The 26,419-nt window shown below is 51.6% G+C and overlaps 2 protein-coding genes across 7 annotated transcripts; one reads left to right on the forward strand and one right to left on the reverse strand.

The window, feature by feature from the left end:
* Positions 1-3,022: 3,022 nt before the first annotated feature.
* OST4 (oligosaccharyltransferase complex subunit 4, non-catalytic) lies at positions 3,023-3,436 on the forward strand. The gene is made up of 2 exons (XM_077330451.1): positions 3,023-3,166; positions 3,252-3,436. The coding sequence occupies exon 1, from the start codon at positions 3,024-3,026 to the stop codon at positions 3,135-3,137; it is 114 nt and encodes a 37-aa protein (XP_077186566.1). The 5' UTR covers position 3,023; the 3' UTR covers positions 3,138-3,166; positions 3,252-3,436.
* On the reverse strand, positions 3,390-25,466 carry AGBL5 (AGBL carboxypeptidase 5). 6 transcript variants are annotated; one of them, XM_077330389.1, is made up of 18 exons: positions 25,381-25,466; positions 24,120-24,408; positions 23,337-23,508; positions 21,791-21,957; positions 19,101-19,253; positions 18,524-18,701; positions 18,012-18,190; positions 17,009-17,519; positions 14,962-15,131; positions 13,860-13,995; positions 12,092-12,279; positions 10,969-11,177; positions 8,116-8,238; positions 5,430-5,563; positions 5,049-5,095; positions 4,598-4,752; positions 4,353-4,444; positions 3,390-4,086 (listed from the first exon to the last, which is right to left on the reverse strand). In XM_077330389.1, exons 2-18 carry the CDS (start codon positions 24,344-24,346, stop codon positions 3,772-3,774), a joined length of 3,156 nt encoding a protein of 1,051 aa, XP_077186504.1. In that variant the 5' UTR covers positions 24,347-24,408; positions 25,381-25,466; the 3' UTR covers positions 3,390-3,771. The 6 variants fall into 6 exon arrangements, with proteins under 6 accessions (XP_077186504.1, XP_077186513.1, XP_077186523.1 ...); XM_077330398.1 differs by lacking the exon at positions 25,381-25,466 and adding an exon at positions 24,957-25,198; XM_077330428.1 differs by having other exon boundaries at positions 3,869-4,150.
* Between the last annotated feature and the right edge of the window lie 953 nt (positions 25,467-26,419).

The raw sequence follows: 26,419 nt of genomic DNA on the forward strand, positions 1-26,419 counted from the left end.
GGGGCGCTGCCAGCAGCAGTTGCGCAGTGCCATGCTGAAGGGGAGCCCCAGCCATGGCGGCTGTTGGAGAGCACCAAAGGTGAGCCGGTGGCAGAGTGGCAGGGAAGCACCTGAGGCAGCAGCTGGGGAGGAGGAGCTGCAGCCCAGTACCGACTGATCCACAGACCGGTACTGGTCCCCGGATTGGGGGTTGGGGACCACTGGCCTAATGCAACAACAAAATGGCTGCCACAAGAGGCAGAGCCAGCCACAAAATGATCATCACAGCTTAACTTCAGTGACACAGTGCAGATCTTTTGGGCTGTCGTGGCAAATGCTGTCAAAGAACATTTAGAAAAGCAGCACAGCCAATTAAATTTCCAATAGTCAAGTCAGAAGCTTTGCTGGGCAAAAGCCCTACCCACCCTCTTCCTAAAAAATACTTGGCAAATGCAAGAAAAGGTGTCAGTGGGCATCCACGGGTATTGTGCTGGGGACTCCTGTATTTGAGGAAGTAATTAATTAGGCCAAATCTTAAAATATGCAGTACCTTTGTCAGTCTTTGCATGTGAACAATTCGTGCTTCAAAAAAGCTGGTTCTATACAACTATTTGAAAATTCCATGCTTCGATCTCAGTGTTTGCATGAAGAACTTAGATGACATCACAGTCAACACTCTGCTCCTTTTTTCAGACCTGTTGCAATGATCTTTCTTTCCTCCCTTAAACACCATTGAGGCGCCAGGTAGCCATCTAAAGTGTCCAAGAGTTACTACAGGTTTAAATCCTTTGCCATTTTGCTTTTTAAATGTTTCAGATTCTCAATATTTTATTACTTGCTCTCTTGCAGTGCTTAAATACATCTTTTTTCACAGGGAAGATGTGCTGCTTTTTTTTACTGCTTTCCATTTTAAAAAGTCAGATGTGCTGCAAAGACACTTCTTCTGATCCCCCCAAAACTTCTTTGGCTCTGCTGTTTTCAAAACAGCTTCATTCATCCATAATTCTTTATTAATTACTTCCTGGACACGGTGCATCTGGAGGTTTTCTCAATTAGTTCCTTTTTGTGGTCATGGAGTAAGAGGACACATTCTCTTATGGACTAAAACTTAGTTAAAAGACAGGAAGCAAAGAATATGAATAATGGAGTTTTCACAATGGAAGGAAGGAGGCAGTGGGGTCCCCTGAGGATTGGTATTGGAGGTAGTATTGTGCAATTTGTTCATGAATTATCTGGAACTAGGGAGCTCCCCCTCACTGGCAGTCTTCAAGCAAAGGTTGGATACACACTTTTCTTGGATGCTTTAGGATGCTTAGGGCTGATCCTGCTTAGAGCAGGGGGTTGGACTAGATGGCCTGTATGGCCCCTTCCAACTCTATGATTCTATGAATTGTGCAGGAGCCAAGTTTGAAGATGACACAAAATTATTCAGAATGGTGAAAACCAAGGGTGATAGTGAAGAGCTCCAGGAGGATCACCACAAATGGGGGAAATGGACAAGAATATGGCCTATAGAGGTTAATGTTGGTAAATAAAAGGTGCTACAAACTGGAACAGCCCCCCCCCCCCCATTTCATGAATAGGCTTGTGAGATCTGAAATTCTGAATCTGCTGGGACTGAGAGGGGAAAAAAATCTTGGGGCCATAGTGGGTAGTTCAATGAAAGTGTCATCCCATGTGCTGCACCAGTGACAAAGGCAAACTCTAGGTTAGGGATTATTAGGAAAGGGACTGAAAATAAGACTGCCACTATAATGCCCCTGTACTGATCTACGATGCAGTTCTGGTCACTGTCTCTCAGCTGCCATTGCAGAGCTGGAAAAAGTACAGAAGAGGGTAACTGAGAGGATTAGGGGATCAGAGGGAGGAAAGGCTGAAGAGTCTGGGACTTTTCAGTTTAAAAAAGAGACAACTAAGGGGAAGCATGATATGTAATTAGGTGTGGGTTGGAGAAAACTGACAAAAAGAATTCTCTCTCCCTTCCCAAATATCAGAATTTGAAGGCGGCCAGTGAAGCTGTTGGGCAGCAGATTCAGGATAGACACAAATATTTTTTTTTACACAGAAAGTAGTTAAAATGTGGAATCTGCTACCCGGGGATGTAGTGATGGCCACAGGAGTAAACAGTTTAAAAGGGGATTGGATAGATTCATTGAAAATAAGCCCATCAGTAGCTACAAACCATGGTAATTGACGAAAGCTTCCAGGTTCAGAGGCACTAAACCTCTGAATCCCAGTGCCAGAAAGCAACATTGGGGGAAGGCCCTGGCCTCTATGCCCTGTTGCTGGCGCTTCAGAGCAACTGGACGGCCACCCTGTCAGTCAGGACGTTGGACCAGATGGGCAAGTGATTTGATCCAGCAGACCTTATCTTAACAAGTGTCTCAAGGGCAAAGGGAGATTTGAACCCGGCAACTGCAAGTCCTAGGCCAAATGCTCTAACCACTACACCACGCTGGCCATCAATATGACTGTGACCAGTTATTTATACTGCCGACTAACCATCCACGTAGCCCTGGCCGCAAAGCTCGACTCACATAGTATCGGCTGAATTGCCACGAGTCTCTCTCTCTGCGCGCGAACACACATAACTCACTGGCTGGCACCCTTCCCCATTGCCTGTCGTTTGCTTTTATACACACACACACACACAAATAAATAAAGCAAACGGCACAGGCAGTAGTGAACGATGGCAGCCAGTGTGAGCGAGACCCAGAGAGGAAGAGCTGCCTGCTACTCTGTGCAAACCTCGCGTACCGGAGCCTTGCCATTACTCCCCCCTGTTGCCCCGGAAAGCCGAGCAGGGAGTGGCGACGGCGCCCTTCGCCGCTAGGGGCGCTGCCGCGTGGCGAATACCTCCCGCACCGGCACAGGAAGTGCGACAAAGGCGCCTGCCGGGAAGCTCCTCGCGTGGCGCAAGGCAGCGTCATCCCGAGCCGCGAGGTGAGTGTCGGGGGAGGGGTGGGGAGGCGCCCGGGCCCCTGTTCCCGGGCGAGGGGGGGACATCGGCTCCCCCTCCCCATTTCTGCTCTCCCCTCCCCAGGATGGTGACCGACGTGCAGCTGGCCATCTTCGCCAACATGCTGGGCGTGTCGCTCTTCCTGCTCGTGGTCCTCTATCACTACGTGGCCGTCAACAACCCCAAGAGGCAGGAGTGAGGAGCCCCCCCCCCCCGACCCCACGGCAGGCAAGTGGCCGCCCGCGCCCCTCCCCTGCCCCTCCGCCTTGGCCTGTACCGGCCGCCCCTCACCCCGTCTCCTTTCCTTCGGCAGAGCGGACACCGCCCGGCACCAAGGCCCCGCCAACAGCCGCCGCCGCCGCCCGGGACGAGACCCACCCGCCTGCAGCCGCGATGGGGCTGGCCGGGGCGGAAAGGAAGGGGTGGCGCCGCGGGGCAGCAGGGGCTCCTCTCTTTTTGTCAAACCAAGTTTATTAATAGAAACGTGTTACAAGACAATCTCGTGTCAAAAATAGCTTCCGAGCCAGTATCCAACTATGTACAGCTGCAGAAATGGCCGTAGGGTGGTGGCAGCGACCCCCGCCTAGGAACTGGGGAGGAGGGGAGGCTGGCTGGGTGGTGAATCGGCCTTTTCAAGAGAGTCCAAGCACGACTTGCTGATGGGGATGTCCACGGTGTGGGAAAGCCAATCTCACGGAGATCCCCCACCTCGAGAGCCTTTTTGCCGCCTCCTGCCGGAACAGCCGATGATAGACCAAAGGGAGACAGAAGCCCAGGTCCTGGTGAAGGTAGCTGAGAAAGGGGCTCCAGGCAGACAGGCCTGGCTGTCTGGGTTAGGCCTTTGGTGCCTTGTGCGGCTGACTGCGAGCAGCGTGTGGAAGGGGGCTCTTGCACCCAGAAGGGGGGCTCCAAGCCAGCACCGGCTGCTGTGGCCAAAAGAGCAGCTTTGGTTTAAAAGGGCAGGGATAGGAGGGGGGCGACGGATGGGATGGGAACTTGCGGGATGGCAGCAGGGAAGGTGTCTCGGCAGATCTCTCCCACCGGAAGGAGGCACGTGGAGTCGTCCGGTGCCTGGCAGGCTGTGGGGCGGAGGCTCCCAAGGAGCTGGAACAGGCTGGCTGCTTAGCCCCCCCTGGCAAGTCAGGCCTCTGTGCAGAAAGACAGGATCTTGTGGTAGGTGAGCTGGGGGGAATCTGTACGCCCAGGGAGATGCTGCAACAGAGAGATCTGCCTCAGGGGACTGGCAGGGGCTAACGCTGCCCTCCTTCTCCCAAGCGGCAGGGTGGGAAATGCCCACGGCTCATGGAGTGCGCTTCTTCCGCTGCCTATGGGACAGGTGCTTGAGGGGAGGGCAGCAGCTGCAGATGAGGGGTGCTGCAGCACCTTCCTTAGCAGATCTCCCCCCTTCCCGTACCTCGTCCACCAACACCTTGGGAGAGTTGCACAGAAAAAGCGGCTCTTCCCTCTGGCTCGTTACACTCAGCTCTGGCACTTCCAGCGGGAACTCTGGAGGAAGGGTAGAGGAGGAGAAGATGGATGGGCCAGCAGCAGTGAGATCCCCCGGGGAATTGGGGGCAAGACGTAAATGCACGTTTCCCTGTTTGAGGCACAGCATGCTTGACTGCAGGGCAGCTCCCCCATCCCCGTGCAGGAACATACCTGGCAGAGAACTCTGTGCTGGCAACTGCGAAGGCATGTACTTCCACACTTTAAGAGAAGAGTCATTGCTGCAGCCCTGAAGCCTGAGCAGATGCTGGCCTTGGGTCTTCCTACGGATGGGGATCCGACTTGGTCGGGGGACCAGAATCTCCAGGCTGAAGGAACAGCAAGAGCAGGAACACTGGGACAACAGGCCACCAAGTCCTTACTGTCCTGCTGTTTAGGGCAACCACTGGAACTGGTCAGGCGGTAGGTAGGCCCCTATCCCTGGGGAGTTGTACACTAGTCACTCTTAGGTTCTTGAGCGTAGGGAAGGGGATGTGGGATCGCACGCCCCACCAAAAGGATGGCCCTTCCATATGGCCTGTGGCACAAAAGGGAAGTCACGTAGCTCCCTCTGTGACCCCCACTGGGCATGAATACTGGATGGCTCTCGTTATGTGTCCGTTACCTGGATGGCTCTGGTAGCTTCTCACTGTTCAGTCGCCTTGAGAGATTCTGGAGAAAGAAAGAGAAGTCAGGAGGGAGACAGCACACAAACAATGCAGCCCAAGCACTTGGCTTAGGAAGGCTCTGGGTTCTTTCAGCTGTGAAGAGCAAAGAGGTAGGTACAGGGTCAGGGGGTGGGTGGGCAGGCAGCTGGATCTTGGGGCAGGGGCAGAGAATACAAGCCAAGGCTCATGTTAGTTGGCAAATGCAGCGCTGTCCTTGGCCTGGCAACTACCTGCCCCTCGCAGATCAAGGCTACAGTACTGCTCTTGGATTCATCCAGAGGAGAGCTATCTGCAACCTGGTCTTGTAAAGCAGCCCCCACCCCCTTCTCTCCATTTACCTGGAGCAGCGCCAGGCTGCATGGTGGAGGGGCATGTAGCTCCTCTCGGGAATGCTCTGCCTTTTGCAGACCACGGCAGGCCACTGCTAAGGTATTTGCCTTATTATCCCCAAGTAGTCCACGATGGCCAGACCCTGTATGATCAATGAGAGTGGGAAGCTAGCGTCATCCCCATTTGTGATAGGGCCAAGATTACAGTACATACAATAGTCTCAGAGCAGAAGAGCTGCTTGGGCCAAGAGAGACCAAAATGTACGTAGGGTCATACTTCTTGATGCCCCCTAGAAATCCGATATCCCAACGTATCGTATCATATTCCCCAACTACACCCACATTCACTTCGGTCAGATAGCATTTAGCTTTAGCCTCTTGCAATGAGCACAGGAAGTTCTCACTGGATGGTATAAGGCTATGCTGGAGGAGGCATTCCCTGGTGATCTTGAGTGAGTGACTGACCCCTTCCCCCTATGATAGACTAACAAGCCACCAGCTGTGGGAAAAGTTCCCTGGAAAGTACAATCAGAATGTACTGTCTGAACACAGTCCTCTCCCCTACCGCATTGTGGTGCAATAGCAGAATGCTCTAAACTGGCTCACGGAAACAGTATCTTTCAGCTGGCCCTTCTTTTGCCAGTGCCAAGACTGTGGCAGTTTTCCTCCTCTGCATGGTGCTGCTTGCAGGTTTCTTGAGCCACTCTAGGGCTGGGCCTGTGAAAGGCAAGAGCCAACTCCACCTGCTGCTCACTGCTACTTGCATGCTTGTCTCCTGACAGTGATCACTGGAGGCCCTGGCCTTTGCCACCTGGACAGTACAGCCAGTCCTGTTCTTGAGTTTGAGACTGTGTGGGAAAACACTGAAATAAGGGACATTAAGGCCTCCTTCAGAAGACTGATGGACAGCTAGTTTAGCAAAGATGCCATTGCTGGAGCTGAAGTGCAAAGCGCTGCTCTGTTGGCCTTTAGGCATGTTTATGGCTCCCCATACTGTGTGGTGGTTTCACTTCCCAGGGTACAGTTCCCTCCTGGAAAAAGCTAGGCTGGTCCATAGCCATTCCAGCTCCTCCAGGATGTTTCTTGCAAGTCCTTTCCGTTTTCAGGGTTCTTCCACCAGAGACAAGTTAAAGGAAGTGGATGATGAGCACTCTTTTGCCTGTATCACTTGGAAACCTACTGTCCAGAGCTCAGGCACCTCTGCATGCCCAGGACTGGCTCTTCTCTTAAACAAGAGGCATTATAACAAACTTTTTTTTTGGGTGGTGGGGATTTTGTCCACTTGGAGAGGCTGGGGAGATTAATGTATCTGCAATAATATGTTTGATTCATGAACTGGTTAGGCTGGCCCTGAGAGCCCAGCTCTGTAATACTGCACAGAGAGCTGAAGGCAGCGCAAGTTCCCCCTTCCTAAAGGGACACGGTCCGTGCCCCCACTTAGGAGTGTTCAGCCCTGCTGAGATTGCACTGCTCCAAAAGCCACTAGGATCCAGCCTGCATCATACCCCGAAAGTCCCAACTCTTCCTTAATGGAAGGTCATCCCCCACAGAAGGTCCCTCTGAGTTTGGGCACATTGTGTAGCAAGGTGGAAACTAAAAAAAAGACTGGATGATGGGTTCCCATGTAATTATCTGTTTAAATTGTCACACTTTTTAGCCAAGTATTGCTCCCACTTGTTTAAAAAAGTATGGAAAAAAAATTCCTCTCAGTCAAACAAATTTGAGCCTACAATCGGAGCAACTGAGCCAATAGGAAGCCTTGATCTCAGCAAAGCAAGGGAATGGTGTGTGTCTCCTGCAGACTTGACTTGAAGACTTTAAACACCTCTGAAAGACCTGGCTTTCTCTTTAAAACTGCTCCAGCACTTCTTTTACTACGTCGTCTGGCAGCAAGGTAGGGAAGGCTCTGGGAGACTGCAGTTCACACCACCACTCTGCTTACAGATCACAAGCTGGGAAGCAGAATTAAATCGCATTACGCTGTCCACTCTCTGGCACCCCAAGGGGTTCATTTATGACTGGAAGCCCAGGGGCAGAATCCACTTTGACAAGACCTGTGTGGTTCTTGCCAGACCAGCATCAGGGAGTCACACTTCAAAGTTCCCGCATGACGGCTGAACAGAACATGAGGCAAAGGCAGATGCCTCCCTGGGCTCTTGCAATCATGGCTGCCTGAGGTGGCCAGTGCCGCGGATGGAAGGGGTGCCGGCGACACTGGCCGCCTCGGCCTTCTGTGATCACCGGAGCTGCCACACGCAACCCTTGCGCCATTAGGAAGGTGGCGGCAGCCCCTGGGAAAAGGGGCGATCGACCCCCCCCCCCCGGGGGCCATGACCCCCAGGTTGAGAATCGCTGTGCTAGGGGAACACAGGCCAGCAGGAGTACTATGAGCGATGCCCTGTACTCTGTAAGAAAAACTGCAGCTGCAGAGACAGTGTATGGCTGTGCTCCATACATTTACAATTAGGCAGCCTCGCACAACCATGTTCTGTGTGTGCACTAGGCAGGGGGAACGGGACTGGAGTGGCCGGCTGAGTACACAACACCAAGCAGGCATGCAGCCTGTAGCCCTTTGGCTTCCCTTGTGGCTGATTTACCCAGACGGCGGCAAATCTGGAGCGGCTGTGGCAGAGAGGCAGTCTTTGGCCACAGAAAGAGAGCACGGGTACACATAAGCAGGGGATGGGATACAAACCTGACCCGCTGAGAGTGGCTGTGAGGGGGCAAGAGCCGAGGCTAGGAGGCAGCTGGATGCTGCTCACCGCAGCTCGCAGCAAAGTCTGATGCGGATGGCGCTGCTTTTCCTGGACTCGCGGCTCTAAGCAGAAGGAGAGACAAGCAAAAGGCCAGGTGAGACCAGCGGCCTTTCTGCCCACTTCCCCTGCCTTTCCAAGCTCCCATCACCTCTATAGAGCTGGCCCAAAAGGGCTCCTGAGCAACAGACACATTCAATGCAGGGAGGGACGAAAGATCCACACTCTAGGCTCAAGCCAAGGCCAAGATGTTTTTGATCAGTGGTCAGTTCTCCTGTGTCTCCAACAGACGGGGCTGAATGGCAGGTGCAAATACATAGCAACTGGGCTCAGAGTGCCCTCAAATGCGGAACAGAGGATTAGACCAATAGCCACAAGAGGGGTAAATGGCACCAGCTCTGATGGAATTTACTGTCAAGCCACAACTCTGCAGCACCTGTCTGGACTTGACAGTCATGACCGCAGGAGGACTAGCTTCCTCACTGGCACACTGAAGACCCCCCCCCTTCCCAGTTCTGCCCTGTCCGTTCTGAACCAACCCATGATTTGTTCTGATGGCTTTGAGTAGTTGCGGGTCACTGAACCGTAGAAGGACAGCGAATTTGGCAATCCTACCCCACACCTCCCTGCCAGCATTGTTCAACAAGTGTGTGATACTCAATGGTACCTCATAAGAGAATGAGCTGGTAGGTCTGCTTATGCCCCCGCAGGGCCTTGCACTCTGCAGGTACTAATCTGTTGGTACACCTGGCCTCGACCTGGGCCAGGGCTCTTTTGGTCCTGGCCCCAACCTGGTGGAATGAGCTCCCAGGAGAGCTGTGTCCTAACAGAGCTGTCAAACCTCCACAGGGCCTGTACAACAGAGCTCTTCCACCAGGTCTTTGGTTAAGACCAGGCTGTTTAAGAGCTTTGCCCCCCCCCCCAGCTTTACTATATCATCTATGAACCCTTTGTGGATGGTTGTGGAGGGGGTTTTCCACACTGGACGACTTTTTCTCTTTGCCATCTGGAAGTGTATGGTTTTTCAGGATCGGAGATTTTATGGGTTTTTATGTAATCCACCTTGAGTCCTACCAAAGAGGAAGGCAGACTGTAGGTGTGATTAATTAATTAATGAATTGTGAGAAAAGAGCAGAACATTGATTGGCCCATGATGTGCCAAAGAAGGATTCTGCTGCATCAACTGCTCAAAGCACCCTGACAATGTCTACATCAGGGTGCCCCCCCACACACAGACAGATGTGCTGGCTGGATCATTTTGTTTGGTACACAGGGCTGGTTTTCTGCCCCCAAAGGGGGATGGCCTGGATGCCATGGCAGTGCCACTGGGATCAGCAGTGTGAGAGAAGGCAACCAGCAGGGCCTCTTCCTGCCATCCCTTCTTGAGTCCTTGGCTGTGTCTGAGGCAAGCCCCCTGAGATGCTGGCAGTAGCGCTGCAGGGCTGGCCTTCCACCCTGCATGGCAGTGGCCAAGTACAACTCTTTTATGTGTCCCCTTGATGCCAGCAGCTTCACAGGGCAATGTTTTTTTCCAAATTTACACTTGGTCCAAAAGGCTGCCTTCCTCTGGTCACCATCTGTCTTCAGCCGCAAACCAAGAAATAAAAGGGAACTGGTTTAGTCCAGGAGAACGGGGAGAACTGTGGTTCTCCAGATAGCAGGAGCTCATAGGAATTGTAGTCCACCTCTGGTTTATATGTCCATCTGTCCATTCATGCTCTGGGCAAGACAGAACTGCCTCCTCTCTCAGGAGTGGGCTGACAGTGCCAGACTGCAGTTGGAATAGATGGACTGCCTGCCTGCCTGGGTTTAAATCTGTTTCCTACCCAGCAGTCAAGTCTGAACAGACCGGAAAGCAATTGGGCATAGGTGGGATTGGAGCCATTCCAACAAGCAAGCAGAAGGATGGAGACAGATTCACATTAAGTGGTTTCTTGTGGCAGAGGCTGTTTGCAAGGGACTAGAGTCAGGAAGGGGAACTGACTCTGATGGGCGTATTGGCACAGCTGGGTATTCTTGGAGTCACCAATCTTCAGGTATAAGCTGGGGCACTTGGACTGGGGGGGGCTGCTGCATGTCTCTGTCCAGCTCTGAAGCTAGCTAGATGCTCTTGGCCAAATCATTCTTTCAGCTGCATCTACAGCATGGGATTGTTCTAAAGAAACACCCACTGCCCTGAGCTCCTTGAAGGAAGGGGTGTGTAGGGGATGTGTGTGTGTGGGGGGGGGGGTGAGGGTAGTAGCAGCTGAACTTGGTGGGAGGTGCTGGAGGTGCAATGGAAATATGTGGGCTGTATGTGTGGCTAGAGTGCTGGACTAGGATGTGGGAGACCCACGTCTGAATCCCTACTCAGCCATGAAAGCTTACTGGGCAACCTTGGGCCAGCCTACCCTACCTTTCAGTGCTACTATTGTGAGGATAACAATGTTGTAACCTGCTTTGGATCCTCAGTGGGGAGAAAAGTACACTATAAATAGCTAAATTTAAAAATTGACATGCCAATTCTGCACTTAGTTGCCGCAGAACTGCCTCCCCCACCCCCCAGGCCTATCTGCCTGTTTCTGTTTGCTGCCCTGGACAAGCTGTTGAACTCTGGCCTCTCCCAAGGCAGGGGGAGAGGAGAGGACACTCAGTTTGACAGATGGACAGTTTTCACAAGATTTTTGGGCTCCACCGAAAGCCACCTTTATTTCTGGAGAAAGAGGCATCGTGCCTTCAAAGGCGCCACTGTCGGCAACAGATCCACTCCCACATCCACTGGATCACTCCTGCTACGGATCGGCCAGGCAGCTTACCTCGTACGAGTGCCAGCACCCTCGAGGCCCCTTTCTGGGGGCTGTGGCCCATGCCCATAGGCACAGGAGACCGGGAGCAGCTGAAGGTGAAGCTAGGAGAGGTCTTGACTTGGGGAGAAGTCTGCTGGCTGCCGCCGCTCCCGCTGGTGCCGTTGCTGAAGCTCCGGGTCCGGCACAGAGAATTCTCAGAACAGGAGGCAGAAAGTACACTGGGAGGAAATGGGAGAAGTCAGTGGAAGAGCTGGGGCAACCAGTCCTGCACCAGGGTTTTGCTTTCGGGCATAACACACAAGGTTTTGGGAACTAGAACCACCCATCTGGATTTACCTCGTGTCTCCCCCCCCCCCCTTTTGATATCTTTGCCGTAAGTGAAGGTACTAAAATTCTCACGTGCAGTTCCATGCATCCCATACGTGTGAGTCTGAGGACTGATACTGGCATCAGAAGAACACACAGGGCATATTTGAATCCCCATTTGAAACTACATGCAGGTGACTAGCATTTATTAAAGGCAACCGCTCCTCCAGGACACCCTGGTCTCAAATTAGGTTGCAAGGATGGGGCTCTAAGGAACAGCCTCACCCTTCCAGCACCCTGTGTCCGGTGATGGTTCCCCACAAAGGATTACTCAGTCATGGGCTGGTAAAGGAAGGCATGGAACCCCTGCTCAGGAACCTATCCCCCCTCTGGAGCTTCCCCCACAACCACTGCCAGCTTTGGGGTTCTCCATGCCTCCAGGAGATCAACAAATCTACCTCCCCCTTCCAATAAACTGCAGCTAGAAAGAAGAGGGCTTTCTGCTTCCTCCGCCACATGCAATAGCATGCTAGGCAAGGCCTTGGTTCTGAACATGCTCAGAAAAAAGACCTACGCAGTCATCTTCCAGAGCTGCAGGTGGCTGGCTGCACCTGCTGAACAGCACAGCAAAGCCTTGGAAGTGGGTTGGCTGGGGAGGGAAGAGATACCTGCACAGGTACAACAGGGTCCAAGTGAGTCTGCGGGACAGAAATTCAATTCTCTCTTCCCCCCCACCGCCCCAATTCCAGCTATCTTCTGAGAATCAAGGTGAGCTATCCCTGCTGTGCAGCCAACGGACGCCAGGGGCCCCAGCCCAGTCTCTTACTTGCCCCCCTTAGGTGGGGTCTTGTTGCCCTTCCTCCGGCTGCAGCCTGTCAAGACCCGCATGCTGCGCACGTGCTTCAACATCCAGGCTCGCAGGTTGTTAAGGCAGCTGTGTTCAGACAGGATGATCCGCGGCCAGGGGTTGCATTCCGCCATGTCCAGCACTGCGACTGCCAGCGCCCTTCCAACCTGGGTACGGCAAGAGATGTCACCAGACCTTGGGCATTGTGGCCAAAGTATGTGGTTTCTAGACAGGGCTGGAAAAGTCAAAGAAAACTCTATACTGTTGCAGCTGGGAGCCCTTTCTCTTCAGTGGAGGGAGCTGGACACGTCAAGGGTCCCTAGCCAAGATCCTCTGACAGCCTATTTGTGTCCTCCCCTCCCCCTTTTCTGCCTGTTCAGCCCAAGGCAACAACCCAAGGTTACTCAAGGAGCAGCCCTCAGCCCCTCAATGGGCTGTCATTTATCAGCTACCTTTGGGGGCGGATAATATCCCAGTATGAGACGCTCTGTCTCCTATGTGCCTGGCCCACAGATGTGTTTACGCTCTTTCATAAAAGAATGCCCCAGTGGCGAAACCATAGAGGCAGCTGGAAGCTTGATACAAATGGTCAGAGAGGTCTGCCAGGCCCGGAGAAACACGTGGGCCCCCTAGCATGGAGTGGCTCACTCCTTTGTGGCCGCTGCAAACACAAGCTCCTGAAACTGCTTTATACTGAAACAGACCAATGACCAATCAAGACAGTATTCTCCACTCAGACTGACAACAGCTCTCTGGAGTCTCAGGAACAGGATTTTCACATTAGCTGCTACCTGATCCATTCCACTGGAGATGCTGGGGATTGAACCTGGAACCTTCTGTTTGCCAAGCAGATGCTCAATGATAGAGCCACAGCCCCTTCCCCAATGTGACAGTTCTTGAACTTCTTGATATTCCTCTTAGAGAAAAATACACCCACTGTCTGGAGAAGTCTGTTCAATTCCCTTGCATCCTGTCAAAATGTCTTTCTTGGGAGAGGCCAAGGGTGCTAGGCATTTAGTGATTTGCATTTGATGAAGTTCCAGGCTGTATGCAGCATGCCAGCGCTTTGTGGGCCACAGAAACTGGAGGCTTCCCAAGCACCAGGCAACCATAACAGAGGAAGCATGACATGGGGCAGGTTACAGGTTGGACAGGCTTTGACAGGTCTTCCTTAATCTTATCCATCTTGTATGGCCCAGGGTCTAATCCTCAGCCTTCCAAAATCATGCAGTTCATTTACATCTCAGGAACAGCAACACCCATGACTGCAAGCCTAGAGAGCCAGATCAGGTCCCTGGTAAAGACTCTTTTGAGATGCTCCAATTAAAGGTTTCTCCAGAGATCTCCTCATTACAGCAGCAAAAGTCTGCCACAGGTGCATCAATCCTCATGACCCACCTTCAGAGGGGCAGCAGGTGGATTCGGGAATCCGGACCCATTCGCTGTATTGATGCCTGGTCATCAGGCTAGGACACATGAGACACTGGGGGAGGGGCATTACTCAGCAGACCTCTGAGCAGATTCTGCCACTAACTAAGCAAAACAGCTTAGTTGTGAGTCTTGTGCTTGGTCAGGACCTTCATCTATTCTCAAAACTTCGTTCCATTTCCTGTTAGGCTGGAGGGGCTTTCCTGGATGTGACCAGCATCATTCGGAGGGGCTTCCATCCTGCACCAAAGCAAACCCTGGAACTATACAGCTTACCTAGGATTACTGGGGTGGAGGAGAGAAAGGAGGAAACTGGTACCTGCTCAAATAGCTCTGCTGTGTATTTAGAGGGGAATGTTGGGAGAGGTGGAGGGGTTGCCCGCCCATTATCATGACAGGCTGCCGGAACAGTATTCACTGATCGCCCTGTGTTGTAGTTGCACTCCAGCGTGTAGCTAGAAAACAGAAGCAAAGGCTATCATTATTGACACACATACGCATACACACACACACACAAAAGGATTTTGCCAACTATCAGGATGTGGCGGTGAACACATCAGGGACTGGGGATAGAAAAACATACTAACCCCCAGGTTGCTACAGGACAAAAAGAGAAAAGATAGTAGCACCATATGAGATCACCGCCTTACCTATGCTCCAGTTTGCCCTACAGGTAAAATGGACTGGCCCAGGTGTGACCTATCACACCTTGAGTTTGCCCTGTCACCGAAATACCAATACAGCATTGGCCTCCCCTGCTTCGGTAAGCTCAATAGTGCAACCACACTTGTGGTCCAAAGAACACCAAAGTATAAGCCAGCTTGCTCATTCTGCCAGAATCCTTGAGTGAGTAACTCTCCTGAAAAATCACACAGGAAGGTGGAGGAGACTGGGATCTTCCAGGTATTGTCAAGTGGTTATGCTATTCAGCATGAGTCTTCTTCTCTATGGTAACAAAGCCTGGTCCTGTGTCAGAGATGGGTGGATCTGCTGGTCGGCATTGGGCAAGAATGGCAGCCAGTTCGAAGAGCAAGATTCAGCATCCGAGGAATCCCAACCTTTGCCCTCTCCCTTCTCCCAGACCTGGTGAAGTTTTAGAAGCCAGGAAGGTAGGCAAAGCTGCAGGTGACTTCCATCTCCACCTCTTCCAGAATGAGAATCATGCAAACTACGTGACCCTTTACTCAGAGCAGGCATGGCCAAACTGTGGCTCTCCAGCCCTTGTCAGGGGGTCATGGTAGCTATAATCCATAAACATAGAGCCTCAGTTTGGACATTCCTGACTCAGAATGTATGTAACATTCAGCGGTATTAGGATCCAGCTTTAGGGCTTCCTTCTAAGAGTCAAAGCTGCCCAGCAGTTGCACATGTAGAAGGGGCAAGCATACAGAAATTTAATAAAACCCCACCAGGGTGCATACCTGTGAATGATGCCCGAAGCCTTGTAGATGGCCACTCGCCCGCTGCCCTCCTTAGATTGTCCATCCCGCTTGTCTTTGGCATACATGTTCTTCTCCGAGAAGTTGCAGCCCGCAAAGTCAAAGTGAGCTGAGTTCAAGGAGATGAGTTTAGGGAAAAGCATGTTCTCCACCTGCAAGATCAAAGCTGAGAGGTTGGGGCAGGAAAGGGACCACTGCACCCACTGCAGAACAATCTCCACCCCACCCCTCCAGGGGGGGGGTGCACAGGTGGCAAGAAAACAAGGATCCAAAGAAACTGAAGCCAGCTGAGAGGTGGCTTGTCACAGGGATTCACAACTATTTGGTGACAGCTGGAAGATACCTGCAGAAGACCCTTATGAGGTATTGAGCTAGAGCCAGCAGCAGCAGACAGCTGGCAAGATATGATGGTCAGCTACCCTCTCCAGGTCAGCCCAGCCTCAAGGAACAGCCCATGTAACAGTTTCAACCCATTCCCCGTATCTTTCTGGCTCTCATGTTTCTACTACTGAGAAATGGCTGCTAGGCTTGGAATGTGGATGGGAAAGTGGAGGAGATGTGTTGGATCAGAAGGGACGGTAGTGGGCCCAGTGCCCTCCAATGAATAAACCACAGGACATGAAACAAGCCTGGGTGATCAAGCATGGCATTGCCTTGGAAAGCACTCCTTTGACCCAGACAGCATGAACAGTGGCCACCACGTATATAATTTCTGCTAAATAAATAAATGAATAAATAAATAAATTTGTTATTTTCTGCAGCTGTATGACACACACACACACACACACAGAGCTCCCAATCTCTAGGCAGTGATAAAAGACAGAACCACAGGAAGGACAACAATAGTTCATTCAGCTCTTACCTAGAATCATAGAATCATAGAGTTGGAAGGGGCCATACAGGCCATCTAGTCCAACCCCCTGCTCAACGCAGGATCAGCCCTAAGCATCCTAAAGCATCCAAGAAATGTGTGTATCCAACCTTTGCTTGAAGACTGCCAGTGAGGGGGAGCTCACCACCTCCTTAGGCAGCCTATTCCACTGCTGAACTACTCTGACTGTGAAATTTTTTCCCTGATATCTAGCCTATATCGTTGTACTTGTAGTTTAAACCCATTACTGTGTGTCCTCTCCTCTGCAGCCAACGGAAACAGCATCCTACCCTCCTCCAAGTGACAACCTTTCAAATACCTATCTGCTGATGGGTGGAAGCACATGACTGTGCACAACATTCTACCACTGCAAGGCATATTACAGTGACAAAAAGGTCTTAGGGCCATGTGCCACCTTTAGGTCCAGCCATGTACTTCAAAATGGAGCTGAGTTGCCCCAAGTGGGGATTAGCTGACTAGTAAGCATACAGACAGAATGATGGAGTGCTAACTGTATCAATCCAGTTCAGTGTTTTATCCTTGGGAAACTCCTGAAGCATTCCTCAGGTTTCGAGAAACCCCAGAAGTGGCGTGATTGGGCAGATTATGGTTAGGAAACATAGCTGTGTACACATCTACCCGGAGCCTACCCTTCCCATCCCCTACAAGCCCATAATTTTGGGAGGGGTGGGTGGGTTAACATGATCATGCATGGTCATATCACCCAATAAATGTTTAACATTAATGTAAAAAATACATCAAAATTAATTAACCCCCATCCATTCATGGCCATCAAGAAAACCCCGGGTTTCATAAAACCCGGGTTGAGAAAGCCTGGTCTAGGATCTGGGAGACCCAGGTTCAAATCTCCACTCTGCCACAGAAACATGCCTTGGGTAAGTCCCACACTGTCCAGTTAATCTACCTCACAGGGTTGTTGTCAGGATAAAATAGGGAAGGGGAGACTGATGTCAATCCTTTAGGGGTATATCATAAATACTGCACATACACCATTCCAACTTGTTCCTTTAGACAGTGCTCTGAGAGGGCAACCTGCTGCCAGCCAAAGAAGCCCAACCACAAAGGCTCAAAGAAGCACATCACATGACAGGTCTCATCAGCTCTGACTGGTCCTTGGATGTTTCCTCCACTCCTCACCTGATAGGCCTCATCGGAGATGTTGTTCCCGTACATGAAGCAGCCGCGCTTGGAGGCATGCCCGTGGAGATCGACGTAGTAGGCCAGCCCACTCTCCTGCGGTGGGATGGTTTCGGGCAAGGGGCTCTCTGCTTCATTCTCACCGTAGTCAGAGGCCAGGTCTTTGGAAAGGATCCAGGTATCCAGGTCCTTCATCCCCAGTGCCTCCGAAGGCTCGGGGTCCTGAGACGGGGGGGCGCAGGCATCTCTGAGACAGTTGCGGAGGTTGTTGGCTTTTTCCAGCTTGGAAAGGGGGGCCTCCTCGGCAGGGGGGCAGTTGCGCTCAGAATGCTGATTTGTCGCCTTGGTGCCGAGGGGGACGACGTGGGTCCGCCAGTCAGGGGAGCCGGGCTGAACGCGACTGTGGACATGGTGGTACAGCATGACAGCCTTGGCCCCGTATACTGCAGGGTGCCACTCCGCATCCGGGTTCAAATACTGGCGGTTGAGGTTCACTCCACGCGAGTCTGTCCTGTGGGGAAGAGAGGGGGCAAGTTGGGTGGAGAGTCAGGCTGGCTGAAGATGCCTCCCTCCTTGGCATGCGGGCACGGTCACCCGCTCAGATTCTATACTGGACCTGCTACGAAGATGAGAAGCTGCAACCCCTGCCCATGCTACGGAAAGTAATGTTAAACCTATCACTGCTCAGCAACCTCACCCACAGTGCCCTGTGTCAGGAGCAAGGAGTCTCTTCTACCTTCCTCCAAATCATGGAGGCAGAACTATGATAGGAAATTGTGCTGGCTCTATCAGTGGCAGCCTGACTAGATGCTCTCTAGCAGACCCTTGCCTGTCCCTGTCTTGCTGCCTTGGCTAAACCTCTACAAGGGCTAATGGTAAACACGAGGGTGCAGCCACAGCAAACCACGGACCTGCTCCCCTCCCACCCATACTACTGGCCGCATATAGGTAGGTGCCCGTTTCATCCACTCCCTGAGAGCAAAGTGCCTGCAGCAGCACTCACCGGTAGTGGCCCCGCATCACTCCGTCTGGGTTCAGCATAGGGATGAGCTTAAAAACGTACATGCGGCGCAGCATCTGGGCTCGAGGGTCTTGCTCCCGCAAGATGAACTCCAAGAAGCCGTTGAAGACAAAGCTGGAGGGTGTCTCTCCAGGGTGCACCCTGCTGCTGAGAAAGAACACCTGGCCGGGGGAGTGAAAGAACTAGAGACGCTTCCCGGGAAACACTGAGGAGCAAGAGGTCTGCTTCCCAATTCTCTGCTGCCCCTCCCCACCTTATGCTTTTGGAGGCATGGGCCAAAAAACACCCCATTTAGCTGGTCAAAGCTGCAAAGGCCACTTGCAATGTTCAGCTATAGATCTGTGGCTATTTCTATAGCCTAGCAATTTCCATTCCCTCCAGCTGATTCCTGAGCAAACACCCACCCGGGTGCCCTAAGGAAAAGCCTCCCAGGATGGGTCATTTGGGGTCTTGCACACAAAACAACCCCCTGCTGGGTCAGCACGCCAACTCACTCTCTTTCCCACAAAGCGGTGAGGTCGGGGCGTGTTCATGTCAGGGAATAGCTTTTCCAGCCGGGCCTCCCGCTCCTCCAGCATGCCGTGGCATGAGGTGATGGTTAGCAGGTCCACACGGAGCTTGTCCAGGGAATAGCAGAGCAGCTCCCGATGGTAATAGATGGTATCTAGTGAGCTGGAGAGGATGAACACGTTCCATTACAGTGGATCAGCGCTTCCTCAAGCAGTTCTCACCCTCCAGCTCTGCCCACCTAGCCGCAGGTGTCTGTCTGGACTTGCCCCAGCCAGCAATACAGCACAAGGCCAGAAGGAAGTCCCAAAGGGGGCTGATGGCCAACTGGCTCATCCTGCCTCATCCTTGCAGAATATGAGCCCCCCCCCCTTGCTGATCTCCTGGCAGAGAGCAAGAGTGGACCTTTGGGAGACAGCAGCCTTCTCCCTACAGTGTGAAAGAGCTGGTCTTACAGTGCCCCAAAGGTCTACCACTAAGGTTGTCGCTCTCAGCCCTTGGCTCCCCGTCTCCCACTTGGAGGGATCACCTATATCTGGGGAGATAATCAAGTCAATCACTTACGGCATATCCCTGGGTAGGGCCTCCTTCTTTCTCCCCTTTGCGCGTCCTCCTCTAGGGCACTTTCTTGCTCTGTGGGCGGTGGGGCGTGGCTTCCCTGCAGCCTTTCTAGGGTCTGTGCCTGCCCTCCGACTAATTGCGTTACAACGCTGGACACTAGTTTAAATGGACAAGTGAGGGTCCTGCTCAGTTTAGCTTTCCCCCAGCCTGCTGCCCACCCTCAGCTCAACTCAATCCCTTTCGGAGGCTCAGTCCCAGCCTCCTGTGCTCCGGTACAAACAGCAATGCCAAGCCGAAACAAAACAAGAGTCCAGAGGATGTTTTCACAAGTCAGAAGTTCACTTCCTCATTTGCACTGATTAAGTGAGCTGTGGCTTAGACTGAAACACATCTTGTTAGACATTAAGAGACCACGGGACTCCTGCTTTACGATGGTGCTACAGGCTAAGATGGCTACCCAGTAGGGATCAATGATTCTCTGCTCCCACTTTCATCTAGGCAGCTCCAGATGTTAAAAAGTAGGAAATGAAAAAAAACCAAGGAAGAATGATGACCGCGCCAAGATGGGACAAAGAGTAGGGGAAGGAACTTCTCTTCCTGTTCAGACTATCCTTATTCCCACAAGAACTTAAATCTTTTCCAGCCTTCCAACACCTGCACAAACAAAATAATGTCCAGTTGGTTCAAGGAGGAGGCCAAAGAGGACCATGACTGAGTGATGAAGGAAGAGATAATTCCTGAGAACAAACCCTGCCAGCTGGCACACCTAGCCTGGCAACGGCTGCTGTAGATACCCAAAAGTTCCCTGCAGCGAAATACAAAGGGAGTAGAATAAGAGAGTTATGCTAGGACAGGCAGCTACCATCTACGGTCTCACTCAGATTAAGCCAACTCTCCTTCACACAATGCCTACCTAATCTGAACAATTAATTAATCACAAACTATGCAGATGGACACTACTCAAAACATGACCATTTAACAGGGGACAGGGCAATTAGTAATTATGGGGAGGGGGAAAAAGACTCCTAAATACTTCTGAATATCAAACTCAGTGGACAAGTGGCAGGAAATGGCCATCAGCTTTATAGTTTCCCATGAGCATTGGGATGGACATTTCTGAAAACAGGATTGGCTTGAACAAGGCTGACCCAGAAAGGCAATTCATATACTCTTAGAGAATCATCACAGCACCAAAGGCAGCAATGGGAACAGAGGAGAAGCAACAAGGGCCCTTGCCCTGCCCCAGAAAGCCCACACCAGCCTGAGGATATTTCCTGGCTAGTGGACAGGGGCACACAGTCATATACTAGTCTGAACACCCAAACTATTCCTCAACAAAAAGAAAGGCTTCGCAGAGCAGTACCTCAAACAACATTACCAAAAAGAGGGCTATGTCTAGGAAGAAGACACTCTTCCACCCCAAGGGATCAAGTTTGACTAGCACCCAAAAACAGAGGCCCTGTTCTGTTTTGATCATCCATGTCCCAGGCCAAACCTCTGGTTTTGATTTGAGGCTGGATTATACCTAGAGTGGGGGTTGCTATGCTTCTGTGTTTTACAATACAGTGCCAGACATGTATTCACGCCACGAGGGAAAAACACACACACCATCTTGTGATCGGGGGAACTGCTGGTCATCCACAACAAGCTTTTTCCTACTTCTTAATCTTCTTGTCCAGTCTCCCCCAAGACCCAGTGCTGAGCATGGGAAGGGTGCACCCAATCCAAATACCACTGGGCAACAGGACCACTGTGCACTAAGGAAGTACTTTGAACTGCTGCTATCTGGAACTATCCTTTCCTCCCAACTTCTTCTTGAATCTCCAAGCCTAACCAGTCTTCCCTGAAGTCCCAGGCTGTGGTCTTTCTCCTCCTTTTGGGAGGAACAACAGTTGGAGGGCAATTTAAAATTGCCTATGCGTTTCATGTGAACCACCCTGAGCCTTAGGGGAGGGTGGTATATAAATGTAATAAATAAATAAAAGGGCTGGAAGTGCAGTGAGCACATATCCAAGCTCAGCAGGATTGCCAGACGAATGGGGGAAGCCTATCTCACTCTGAGTTTTACATCTGAAACAATTCTAAGGAATTAAAACCTTTACCTAAAGGAATCACAAGAGAAACAGCAGAGCCATAGGCCTTACAAATAAGACCTTAGTCCTCAGCAGAAAGACCCTGGTTTAATCATAGCAGAGAAAAATGTGCCTAAATCCAAACTGGCCTCCTTAGTCTAACTAGGCCTTGGCTGAAGTATCTGCCCTTGAACATATAAAGTAGCCTTGCCCATCCAACCCCCAGGGTAGTTTTGCTTCTTCCATATTTGCTCACCTGCCCTCTACAACCAAGAAGCAGCTCCCTATATTTTCTGCAGCATATGCATGCTTGAGCAATCACAGCAACAGCAGGCTCTGCCTACAAAGAATGGCCACTTTTGTCTGCCTAGTCAGGGAGTCCCTGGATGTTAAGGCACAGGAAGAAAAGTCTAAAGCTCCAACATTTATACCACACTGCAGTTTGATGAGTGCTGTATCAATACCATGGCTTTGGGCCTTCAGGAATCTTTGGACAATCCAGAACCTCCCACCCCATGCCCAGGGCCTCTCCCACAGCAAGACAGTTCTTCACATGGCAACTGTACCAGATCCTTGATTGTGTAAAGGGGTGGTGCTGTCACTGATGCAGGTCATGCTTACCTGCTGAGAGACAGGTGCTTGCATTCTGCAAAATGAGCATCCAGCTGCACCAGCATGTCCTGGCACTCCGTGTAGGAAAAGGGATAGCAGAAGGCAAAGTAGGTGGTGGCACCTCGGCAGTCCAGGAAGCGATGCACAAAGGACAAGACAAATTGGGTATCCACCATCTGCACAAGAGGCAAAGCAGCTGCTGAACTCCCGCTGTTCAGGCACGATCCCTGCCCACTCCCAGCTTCACTGCCTGCAACTTGACAGGTAGCAATAACCACAAGCATACTGCTAAGGTGCTTCTATCCTATTGCGGCTCTGGACTCCAGAAACTTTCATTTGGATTACATTCCCAGCAATTTCTGCTCACTACCCTGCCCTCCACCTTTCCTTTGGCTTTTGAATGCCTATTTTAAACCCCTCCCACTTATTTTTTTCAGAGACAGAGATATCTTCTGGCTCTTTCTGGACCTTCCAAACCTTTAGAGGGGGCGAGCTCAAAAAGGGCTAGTGATAGCAACAATATGACGCTAGCTTGCACTAAAGAACCAGAGGTAATTTTCAAGTTCGCCAAATATAAAACCACCCATTTCAAAGTATCTCTCTGCCTTGTGTTGAGAGCTGCAAGTTCTAACCAAACACCTTTCCAGGGGGTGTGAAGCGGCCCCTGGGAATGAATCTGCTTATCTCTCAGCTTGGCAAACCCACCCACCCCAGAATCAGGGCAAAGCAAGCGGAGTTTGGAGAAGCAGAAGACATTGTATGGAGGAAGGAACGTGCTTTCTGTTTTCCTTGATGTAACCACAAGGAAACTAAAGCAACATAGTCAAGTCTTCCGAGATACCAGTTGCTATCTGGTGCTACAAAAGAAAGCTAAAAGAATGGATAAGCCTAATCTGTGGACTCTATTTTCCAATTTATCAGAACAAATCAGGCTCTTGGTTCATCTTCTGGTCACAAAGCAAGCACTCTTCCACAGATCCACAGTCCCTCCCTAGCAAACTTAAAAACATGAAGGGTGATAAAGCTGAACAGTATGACACGAAACCAAGCCGAAGGCAGGTTTTTCCAAGAAGCCAAACACATAAGGAAAACATTATTCCAGTTCTCAGAACCATGGAAAATGGGGATGGCAGGTTACAGTGGATGAGCAATGGGGTTGTGAGTGTCCTGCATAGTGCAGGGGGTTGGACTAGATGACCCATGAGGTCCCTTCCAACTCTATGATTCTATGATAAAGAATTCCAAGAAGGGAACTTCAGAGGAGAAACATTAGTGGAATGACAGCTGTTGGAGTCAGGGCTCCTTGCCTACTTGTTTCTGTTGACTGGAGCCTGAAGGCTTCACTCCTGCCTTCCCCTGCCACGTGCAGCCCAAGTCACACCTGGATCATGCAAGTCCATGGTCCACCATCACCCTTGAAAAAAACTGAGTCCCCCCCAGTCACGTGCTGCTTTCAGAGGCAACAGGAATGCAGGAGAGTGCCCAAGGGCAGGCAAGCGTGAACCCCAACGCACCAATCTGGAGTTCTCCCCCGAGGGGCTCGCCACACGGATACCTCGAAGGCAGGCCTTTCGCGGATGCGCTCCCAGCGGGGCCTGACAGGCACAGTCTTGACTAATGGGGACATCCCTTGCGAGTAGAGCTTCGTCTGCTTGTTCATGTTCACAATGTTGATCTTGATAATCTTGCCTGGCATCCCCCCCTTCACACTAAAATAAAACCAAGATCTGGGCAGGGAAGACAAGGAGAAAAATAAGGACGGTCAGATAGGTGTGCAGTCAGGGCTCAGATTCTGGTCCCCAGCTCTGTGGGGAAGGTGTGTATGGAGACACTGGGCATACTTTCCCATATAGTGCCCCACGGAGAGACCCGTAGGACAAAAAAAACTTCATTTGCTTGGCACCCTCCTCATAGTCCCTCTAGCTACAATTCATCTCAGGGACTCTCTGTAAAGAAGAAGATGAATGGCTGTACATCAGCCAGGCACCAGTGGGAGGACTCATAGCCATCAATGGATACAATAAGCCAGAGGGGTGTCAGCCACAAGAAGCAGTCAGTCTCCTGCAACACTAAAGCAAGAGCTCCCATCCTGGGAGCCTTGGGAAACGTGGCCCTGCATCAGAACAACAGAGGCACACAGGATGCCAATTAATACCCAAAGTCAGTAAAGGTTTGGATAAAAACTTTGGGAACAGTAACCTTGATGGGTCCCTGAGTCAATTACATCCTTGAAATACAATGGTTCATACATCTAAAAGGGTTCTGAGAGATAATCCAAGTTCTCCCTTCCCTCTCACAAGCCTAAGAGGCTCACTGCCTGTCTAAACATCCACTTTACCTGTTTCCATTCTCAAATTCCGTGTCTGCGCAGTCCGGTCTGGTCCACACGTTGAATTCATAGTCGGCAATCGGAAGGGAGCAGCCAAACACCATCGAGGCAGCACTGCTGCCATTCCCAGAACTGTCGCCTTCCCCTTCCAGGTGTTCCACCTTCTCCACATGAGCTAAGTTTCCCGAGTCAAACTTGGAGCTGAACACGAGGCCGCCACAGCGTATCTCCATCATAACCTCGCTGCCAGCAGAAGGGGTTCATCCTCCTCTCTGCGGCAGGTTGTTACAAGGGATTCCTATGGAGCAGGAAAGGAGCAGTCACTTTTGGCATCCAAAGAGCTCGATTTCCAGAGAGAAGAGGAGAGCCACTTGCTCTCCCCTATCTCAGAAAAGAGAAGTGATATTAAAGACAACAGAAGAAGAAGAGCCTGTTTGGAACCTACACATCGCAGCAACCTCCTCTCCCTGAAACACCTTCCCAGAGCACAATGCTGCGAAGACAAATCCTACCTAGGTGTGACAAATATGCAAATGAGAACCTGAAGAATACTATTAACAAGGTTCCACACTGCCATGCAAATAAACCGGGAGGGTCCTCCCCTGCTCAGAGCAGTAAGTTTCCAAGGCACCCTGTTATGCGACCGCTCCTCATTGCCCTGATTCTCCTGCATAGAAAGCATCATTCAAGGTGGCGCAGTTAAGTAGTTGGGAAAAAAGTACGGGTAGCCTTTCCATTCAATGGGAGCATCTCACATTGCCCCACACCGAAGCCAGAAAGACACTTGTGAGCCACGAGGCAAGCGTCTAACCAAGGGGACTCGCACCCTTCCCTCAGCATAGTTACCAGGGGAGTCGCCTAATGAGGGTGCCAGGAAGAAGCAGGGCCTCAGGCAGGCGAGGGGCTCCAGCAGCTGCCTAGGGAGACCTGAGGGGCTACAGTCACTGAAGGGTCAGAACCCAGCCCCGCCCCGCGGTCTGCTGGACACACTGCAGGCGCTCAAAGGCCACCCAGACTCAGGAGAGGGGTCCTCCCACGGGAAAAGGTGACATTTGTAGGCCTGCTGCCAGGGGCGAACCCCGGCCCCGAGGCGGCCCACCTCTCCCGCTGGTTGAGGCGCTCAAGCGGGAGAGGCGTGGCCACCGGCCAGGACACGCCCCGTGATTGCCTATATTTGCATACAGGCCCAAGAGGAGGGGGTGGATGTGGCGAAGTCTTGGCCGCCCGCCCGCCCAGCCTGCCCTCCTCCCGCTTCCACGCTGAAGCCGACCTGCTCCACTGCCGCCGCCGCCGCCAGAGGTCCGGGCCCGGCCAGTCCTACCTTTGCTCCACTACCTAGGCAACAAGAATGCGGCTGCTTATTGGTGGGCGAACACTTTTTGAAGCAACTCGCCCGGCCATTGGCCGGCGGGTTTTCTCCATAGCAACGAGACGCACCATTGGCTGGTCGCGTCCCTACCATGGCGACGAGACGGTTTGGTTGCCACGGGGAACGGAAGGAGGCGGGTTCGGCAGGGCTGCTGAAGTGCCACACCTTGTATGGCACGTGACGGAGCCGGAAAAGGGATGACGTCGATGAGCTGGGGAGGGGCCTAATGTGGTCCTTGCGTTATTTTATTATTGTATTAGATTAGATATTATGTATATGCGTTATACGTAAGTTTCCAATGTAAATCACTCTGAGCCGAAAGGGAGGGCCGCTGAATGAATGAATGAATGAATGAATGAATGACGGCGACTGATCCTTTACACGTTAAACGCTGCAAAATACAGTTCTTCCTCCAGGCATTTGGTTGAGGTCAGCGCGGGCGCGTGTTACTTGTCCTTATTCTCCGGACTTCGGATCAAACAAAAAAGGAAGCTTACTCAAATTTCCCAAGCGCTGGCAGCTAAGTTTGCGTCCAGTGGCACCTTTAAAAGCATCAAAGTTTAATACTGGGTATAATTTTTCGTCTGCATGCACATTTCTTCAGATATATGACTGCAGGGGCACGAATGGTTATAGCTACATTAAAACCTGTTGGTCCTAAAGATGCCACCGGACTCAAACACGGCTACGCACCTGAATCTTTCTTCCTGGGAAGCAAGATCCATTTATCTCGGTGCATCCTACAAGAGGACATTACTGCAAAGCTGATGGCGTCCTTGCCGCTCATTCATGTCCAAAAAGACTGCCCTTCCGCGAGGCCCCTTCTCGCTTGCTCGCTCTGAAAAGGAGAGTTCCTCGCTACCAACATACGACAGTTTTCTGCCTTCAAGCGGAGCTCAGATGAACCTTCCTCAGCCTGGTTCGGGGAAGGTGAATGTTC

This window comes from Paroedura picta, chromosome 1 (genome assembly GCF_049243985.1).
Source record: "Paroedura picta isolate Pp20150507F chromosome 1, Ppicta_v3.0, whole genome shotgun sequence".
In the NCBI taxonomy this organism is placed as follows: Eukaryota; Metazoa; Chordata; class Lepidosauria; order Squamata; family Gekkonidae; genus Paroedura; species Paroedura picta.